Genomic DNA, 8,537 nt, shown 5'->3' with positions numbered 1-8,537 from the left:
AATTCAGGAGGCTGAGGCAGCAGGATCACAAGTTTAAGGCCACCTTTAGCAACTTAGTGAGGCCCTGTCCCAAAACAAAAAATAAAAAAATTTGAGATGTAGTCAATAGCAGAGCGCCCTAAATAATAAAAAATCAAAATAAAAAGAGCTGGAGATGTAGTTCAGTGATGGAACACTCTTTTGGGTTCAATGCCAGTACTGGAAAAAAAAGTTTTAAGGGGCAATATGCTTGCCTCAAATAATATATTAAACATTGAGAATTTGTTAAACAACAACAACAAAAACCACAACTGAACTACAGTGTTTACATAGAATGCAAGCCCTACTAGGTGAAAGATAGATACAACATTGTACTATAAACATTGTTTTGATAATCTGCAGTTGTTGTTCAGATTTAATTCATATGATAGCATATGTCACAATATGCTATTATATGAGAAAGAAGAATATTTAAATGAAATAAGCAATAAATGTTTACTTAGAATAAAGTTTATTTACATATATAAAAAGTGTATTGAACAGGAAATTCATTAAAACAAAAACACAATTAGATTTTAGGAAAAAAAACGTGTTCAAAAGAAAGGATTGCTCTTTTAAGGTAATGAAAATACAGATATATTTGTACTGGATTACTTTAAACTGTTAAGCTGTTAGAAAACATTTTTAAACAAAAAATGTTGGAGAAGCCAGGCCCATACCTATAATACCAGCAACTTAGAAGGCTGATACAGCAAGATGTCAAGTTTAAGGCCAAATCTGGCAATTGAGCCAGACCCTGTCTCAAAATTAAAAATAAAAAGGGCTGAGATGTAGCTCAGTAGTAAAGTACCCATGGGTTCAATCCCCAGTGTACATTCCGAGAGAGAGAGAGAGAGAGAGAGAGAGAGAGAGAGAGAGATTGGAGGAAACGTAATTCAGAAGGTTGAAGGCATCAATATATGTCATACATGTTCCAAAGTGACCATATAGACAGGATATTCAATTAAAAAAATTATAGAAACGCTAGACATTCCTTTAATAGTATAAATGTCATATATATTTCAAATCAAATTAATAGCTAATAAAATTCAAATAAACAAATCAAACTAATAACAAATAAAATTCAAATAAAACAAAAACAATATGAATAATATATAGAGCTTTTGTTAAGCATTAACAAATCATTTAGCATTAAAAGTCTCTTCTAGCCGGGCGCGGTGGTGCATTTCTGTAATCCCAGTGGTTCAGGAGGCTGAGGCAGGAGAATCGTAAGTTCAAACCCAACCTCAGCAACAGCAAGGCACTAAGCAACTCAGTGAGACTCTGTCTCTAAATAAAATACAAAATAGAGCTGGGGAGGTGGCTTAGTGAGCGAATGCCCCTGAGTTCAACCCCCAGTACCCAAAAAAGTCTATTCTACATATAAGAGTATATATACATATAAATTTTCTGAGAAATAGAAAAAATTGTTTAGAATATTAAAGGGAAATGGGAAATCAAAGATACTGAGGACAGTGTCCCTCACTTCATGTGTGTGTGTGTGTGTGTGTGTGTGTGTGTGTGTTACAAGTACCGAACCTAGGGGAGCTTTATCACTAAATTATGTCCCCAGTTCTTTTTATCTTTTAAGACAGAGTCTGACTTAATTGCTGAGGCTGTTCTTGAACTTGTGATCTACCTGCCTCAGCCTCCCCAGTTGCTGGGATTACTGTGCCCAGCTCTTTTGTTTTGTTTTTGTGTAGTTGAGGATCAAATTTAGGTTCTTGTATATGCTACACAAATGCTCTACCACTGAGCTATGTCCCCAATCCTACAGTTTTTAATTATTCTGAGAGTCCTCCACATTTGTCTGTATTCACTCAGAAGACACATTAATAGATGCAAAAGTTTTTCACATGATTTGTCCTTTTTTTCGTTTTCAAAAGAGAATATTCTATGTAAAATTATCTGTCCTACTAAAGGTATAACCTTATAAATGTGTATTTGTCTTATTCAAGTCCAATTCTCCTTTTGTTTCCATATTCCATTCATTTTATGATTGTGATAAAGTGGAAAACTTATCTAATTATATATAAAACCTCAAGTGAAAATAGATTTAATGGTTAGCACTAATCAATAACCTGGGGAAACATAAACAAAACAGGTCAATTAAATTTTACCAGATATACCACAGACACAGAAAGTAAATGAAACAGATATACATCAGGGGTTTTATGTTGAGATAGTTCCCTTTCCATCATTATAAGCATACGACAACAATGGTTCTCTCACATTGACCTTTTATATTTAAAGTATCATGATCTCAATTTTGGAGGCTCTATAAATACCAGTGAATTCACAATCACAAGAATTAATTCTAGATTCATTCAAGTCAGAGCATCCCGTTTGCACTAAATGATGGCAGTTGATATCTCTAGGCTGCTGTTGGGACAGGGTGGGGTTGTCACAGACTGTGAAGCTAGCTTTGCAGTTTGACTTTTGGGAGTCAGTAGAAGTAAAGGAATTCATGGAACATTTCAAATTACAATTCAGTAAAAGATACGCACATTTTATATTTGTATTTAACCTAAATATTCCTCACATGTATGAAAAAACAGTTATACATATACATGTGATATGTGTACTTATGTACATGTATGTCTATGTGAGAAGTGCTTGTAAATTTTTCTCATGGATTTAGAATTAATTAACAAGATCCCTGGATTATAATTAGAAGCAATGTAATTCTATAGGTATAAGTTGGGACCTGAAAAGTGTACATACTCAATCTAAACCCAGCTCTCAAAAACTTGTTGGATTTTAGGCAAGTTATATCTTAGTCTGATACTTATTCTTTAAGAGGTTACTGGCAATCTTAACTTTGCTCACTTCGTAAAAAGGGGATTAAAATAAGTGTAAAATGTATAGTAACAAGGGCTGGAGTTGTAGCTCAGTGGTAGAGCGCTTGCTTAGCATATATGAGGCACTGGGTTCGATCCTCAGCACCACATTGAAAAAAATAAATAAATAAAATAAAGGTATTGTGTCCACTTACAACTAAAAAAAAAAATGCATAGCAACAAGACAAAAAGTGCTCATGTAAAGTCAAGTTATGACTAATAGAATTTTATAGGTAATGTGGGTGGCTTAATGAAACATTTTCCTAATTAAATCTAAATGTTGCTAGGTGATTTATTTGTAATAAGCAACTAAACAGACTCTGAGCATCTACAAGGATAATTTAACAGTGCCTAATAATTAAGGTCTTACTTTTATTTGTCTTAATGAAGATCATGCTGTTATAAAAGAGAGACACACATATGAACTGTAATATGATACATATTTTCTAAACATTTAATTTGGAAGGAATTATCAAATGCACATGGGTTTGAAGTCCCATATCTGTAAAAATTATAAAATAAAGTAATATTTTATAAATGATTTTAAATAATAGGAAAATGCAATGCCTGCAAGACATAAAGCACAGAATTTTCTGTTTTATTTTTTAGGAGTATGTTATTTCTTTTCGTTCTTCCTTTTTTTTAAATATTTTTTTTGGTTGTTATTGTAGATAAATGCAATTTATTTTATGTGGTGCTGAGGATTGAACCTAGTGCCTCATACGTGAGAGGCAAGCGTTCCACCACTGCATCACAACCCCAGCCCTCTTTCTTTCTTTTTTTTGGGGGGGGGCATCAGGGACTAAACCCAGGGGTGCTTAGCCACTGAGCCACATCCCCAGCCCTTTTATTTTTTATTTTGGGACAGGGTCTCATTAAGTTGCTTATAGCCTTGCTAAATTGCTGAGTCTGGCTTCAAACCTGTGATCCTCCTGCCTCAGCCTCCCTAGCTCTGGGATTATAGGCATATACCACCACACTTGGCAGGAGTATATTTCTTGACCTCTTACAAAGAGGAAACAAATTCACTTATGCATATAAATTAGGACACATATATACCAGAGATTTATAACTTATACTAACTTATACTCTGCTAGATGTGTGTGTGTGTGTGTGTGTGTGTGTGTGTGCGCGCGCGCGCTGGGGATATAACTCAAGGTCTTTGGTAAATACTAAGCACAGATTCTATCATTGAACTATATCCCCTACCCACTATGCAACATTCTTAGGGAAAAACTGGTTATATACATAATTAAAATAGACATAAAGTACTGGTTAAAATCATTACATATGGTGTTTTTCTTTTGTGTTCAGATATATTAAAAGATGCAAGGGAAGAAGTGGTAGGTCCTGGGGAAATAGCTTAGTGGTAGAGCCTGTGCTTAGCAGGCACAAAGCCTATCTTCAATATTCAGCACCAAAAAAAAAAAAAAAAAAAAAAAAAAAAAAAAAAAAGACAAGATATAAGGGTTTTCTGGCAAATTTAATTATTATTATTTTAATAGTTAAATAATTTTTCTAGATTCTCAAACTACTATTTTTATTTTCCAGAGATTGAATGATGTAGATGTAGATTTTTTATTAATGCAGATGGAGTATCTCCTCATCAGGAATGAGGGCAATTTTATCAAGCTCTAGTCCTAGGTTAGAGGATTATTTATTTGAAACCTAACAACTTTTATAAATCCTTGCCATTGCAACGCTGTACCATAAGAAGAACTAAATTGTATCAAACAGTATTTCTACTGATCCCACTCCTGATAATAAAACGATTTATTATAAGCATTAAGAACTAATACCTGCATAATATGGTGAATAGTAGGCAAAAATTTAAAATATAAAACCAGTGTTTATGTTAAGGTCACAAATTCGTATTAAAATGTTGAATTCTGTGAAGTATTTCTACCTCCTCTCACAAAAAAATTCTAATAGTGGGTTCAATATCATGACTTGGGATAAGTAATGACTAGAAATTCTTACTTTTTAAAATATTCAACAGAAGAAATCTACAACTTTTATCTGGACAAAAGATACTAACAAAGGAGTTTTTTTTTTTTTTTTTTTTTTTTTTGTGTGTGTGTGTGTGTGGTGCTGGGGATTAAACGCAGGGCGTTGTGCATGCGAGGCAAATAACTCTACCAACTGAGTTAAATCTCCAGCCATTAACAAAGATTTTTGAACTTTTAAAATATACATTATTTAAAAGTGCTTTCTTATTACCTGTGAGAATTATATAATCAAATTCTGTTTCTTTTTCTCTCTCCCTTTTTTGCAGGGTAGGGAAATCTAATCCAGGGCTTCACATGTGCCAGGCAATTCTACCACTGAGTTACATACTCAGCCATTTTTTAAAATTTTGTTTTGAGATACCTCACTAACTTGCTCAGGCTGGTCTCGATCTTGTGATCCTCCTGCCTCCGCCTCCCCTGTAGCTGAGATTACACGTGTGTGTCACCATGTTGCCCTTGGCACCAAATTCTCTTATCAAGCTGATGATAATCACTTTCCGGTCCAAGATGCAAATGGAACTGTGGTGTGGTTCATAGTGCTTACTCTTCCTTTATTCTATGCAGTTTGTCATAAAGAGCTGAATCTTTTTTGGTTCAGGGAGAACAAACCATTCAAATAGCATGGATTTCTTATGCCGAAGTGCAGGGTGTTCTTAGTGAGACGGGAGTGACATAGACTTTTTAAATACCCTAAATCCTCTTGCTGTCCCAGGATATGGTGGTGGTGGTGAAACACTGTGTTTTCTGGTCAGTGCCATTGCCTGTTCATAAGAAGGCAGTCCTGTGTCCTCCAAAGAAGTTGGTGACGGTGATAAGACAGCTTCCTCGGGTCCTCTGAAAATGATGGAGGGAGTGTGTCTGCCCGTTCTGGCATAGATGGCTGGAGAACTAAACAGAGAGATCGTGTTTAGGTCTAGGAAAGGCAGCATTTTTGGATTAATATGATTAATATTAAAAATTAAATATTTTCGGGGTTCAAGTAGTAGCATGCTCGCCTGGCATGCTTGAGGCACTGGGTTCGATACTCAACACCACATAAAAATAAAATAAAGATATAGTGTCTACTTAAAGCTAAAAAAAATATTAAAAAATTAAATATTTTGATAAATGTTGAACTCAATTTATTAATATAACAACTGTTTTATAGTTTACCCACGACTCTGAAAGAGTCTTGGTATAGGGAAAGACCAAGTCAGATATGGTTTGAAACTTGACAGTCATTTCATAGATATATGAATGAACTCAAACTACCTGTTTCCTCCTCTCTAACATGGGGATAGTAAAAGCTACAGCATAATTGTTTTGTGAAAACCCAGGAGGATGTTGTATATATAGCTTCTAGCAGTGTCTGGCACACTTAGTAAAAATCCAAAATGTGTGAATTTTCTTTCACTCCCTCTTCACTAAAAATTTTCTCAAAAATATGATGTGATGCCAAATCGAGTCTTTTTTGAGGGGGACAACTCCAAGCCAAGGAAATAAATGCCACAGAGATAATCACAATGGCTGACATCCTCCTTTGTCTTCTGTTCCCTCCTACCTGTACCTCCATACCTCCAAGACAGCAGTACTCCCTTCATGTTGCCCTCCTCCTTAAAAAGTCTATCTGCAGCCTACTTGCCACCGAATCAGGTTGACTCCTGAGCCTCCTCTTCAAAGCCTCCCTTATTCTGGTCTTGCCTTAGTTTTTACAGTTCTCTGCTCTTGCTGAGTAATTTCTTGATACTACCCTGTGTTTGCAGCAAATTCTTGGGCCCTTCTCTATGTTTTCACTGGTATTGATCCTTTTCTTAGAATTGTGTTTTCCCCTTCCACTAATCTAAGCCATATATATATATATATATATATATATATATATATATACATATATTTCCCCACCACCACAGGAAAATAAATACATAGATGGCTTGGTTCAGTCGACCATTTTCACAAAACCTTGCCAGTCAATGGAAGTTGCAACATGGGTCTGGTGTTTTAAACCTACTGTTTTCTCTTCCCACTGTGAATTATGAAACATAACTGAAGCATTAAGAAGTAAATCTGTTTAGATTATAAAGTTGGCTGTCTATAAAGTACCCTTACATAAGTTAACCTCCTATAGTTACGGCTAATGAGATAATTAAAACTTACAGTCAATATTGACCTCTAGTCAATGTTTACAGTATACTTCCCATTAAGACAGACAATTTACAGAGAACTTTCCCAAGCTAAGTCAGCCAATTGGTTCTTTAAGACACCTTTTCCTTTTGAAGGTAATAATGAGATTTGAAATTGGAGGGAAAGAGAAAAATTGCAGAAAGAAGAAAAGCAAAAGTCTGTGTAAATCTAGGAGCTGAATAATCAGCCCTTCAATAGTTGAGAGGCAACTGAGAGGATCACAAGTTTACTTAGAGGGCTCAACACAATTCCTCCTCTGTCAGAAGTCTGGAATGCACTCATGAGAGGTCAGTCACTTGCCACATTCATCAGCTTACGATGAAAAAGTTCTGTGTGTTTGCTTACAGAGGATGGGGTAGACAGATATTTTATTCTAACAAAAAATTTCCATGTTGACTTTCAAAATTTAATACATAAAAGCAGTGCACAGTGGCTCACATTGGTAATCCTAGCTACTTAGGAGGCTGAGACAGGAGGATCAAGTTCAAGGCCATTTGGACAACTTAGGAAGACCCTGTCTCAAAATAAAAAATAAAAAGTTCTTGGGATGAAGCTCAATAGTAAAATACTCTTGGGTTCAATCTCTAGTACCAAAAAAATAAAAATAACAAACAAACAAAAAACTATAGAAACTATGTAATGATTACATCAGTCATTAAATACTATCTAGTGTTTTCTTATACCTCAAATATCTTATGTGATTAAAATCAGAAAGTATGCACTAATAATATCTTAAAACTGGAATATTATATTATGCCTCTTTTCTTCCACAAAATACAGGAACCAAGAATGGAAAAGATTTTAGAATTTTCCATTTTTTGGTATGTTTTACCAAAGACAAATTTTTCTGACCATGATCTTTTTTAAAAATTGTTTTTCTTTCTCAAGTATTCTCTTCCCCTCTCACTACTTTCAGCTTTGTGAAATACAGAAAGTGAACAAATGACTCTGCTAGAAGAATTTCTTGGGACAATAAATGCAAAGCACTTTAGTATTTCAAAGTTAGTATTTAAAAGAGCTCTTTAGTATTTAAAAGAGCATGTCTAGTAAACCTAGCATGAAATGTCCTCTAGAACTCAACAGTTCAGAGGAGCAGACACATGGATGAAAAATTATTTGTATACTACACTGGTATTACACTAGACTAACGTTAAGTTTAACTAACCTTACTTTTAAAAGGAGATATCCAGGGTTTTATATTTCACAATGACATATACAGAAGACATGCCATAATCATGCCCCATGTGGTGCTTATTTATTTATTTATTTTAAATGAGGGTCTCACTATGTTCCCTAGGCTGGCCTTGAACCTGTGGGCTCAAGTGATCCTTCTGCCCCAATCTCCCATGTAGCTAGGACTACTAGAGCAGCACCTTGCCTAACCTCCCCATGAATTTGAATTCTTTTTCTACCCTCATGCAGGGAAACAATTATGAATATTTCTGGGGGTTAAAAAAAAGGAACAAAATAAGGAAGACAGAGTGGTGTAGAAAAGTAGAAAAATAAAGCAGAG

At 34.9% G+C, this 8,537-nt stretch overlaps 1 protein-coding gene across 1 annotated transcript in view; it reads right to left on the bottom strand.

Moving 5' to 3' along the window:
- Nucleotides 1–4,381: 4,381 nt before the first annotated feature.
- Prrg4 (proline rich and Gla domain 4) overlaps nucleotides 4,382–8,537 on the bottom strand; it is a 29,395-nt gene continuing 25,239 nt past the window's right edge. The window contains exon 6 of the mRNA XM_076844325.1: nucleotides 4,382–5,755. Within this exon, the coding sequence (XP_076700440.1) occupies nucleotides 5,521–5,755 (235 nt within the window). The 3' untranslated portion in view covers nucleotides 4,382–5,520. The remainder of the gene's footprint in view (nucleotides 5,756–8,537) is intronic.

Source organism: Callospermophilus lateralis, chromosome 2 (genome assembly GCF_048772815.1).
Source record: "Callospermophilus lateralis isolate mCalLat2 chromosome 2, mCalLat2.hap1, whole genome shotgun sequence".
Taxonomy (NCBI): domain Eukaryota; kingdom Metazoa; phylum Chordata; class Mammalia; order Rodentia; family Sciuridae; genus Callospermophilus; species Callospermophilus lateralis.
The sequence above is the reverse complement of the archived record's forward strand: the minus strand, read 5'-3'. Positions and strand labels throughout refer to the sequence as shown.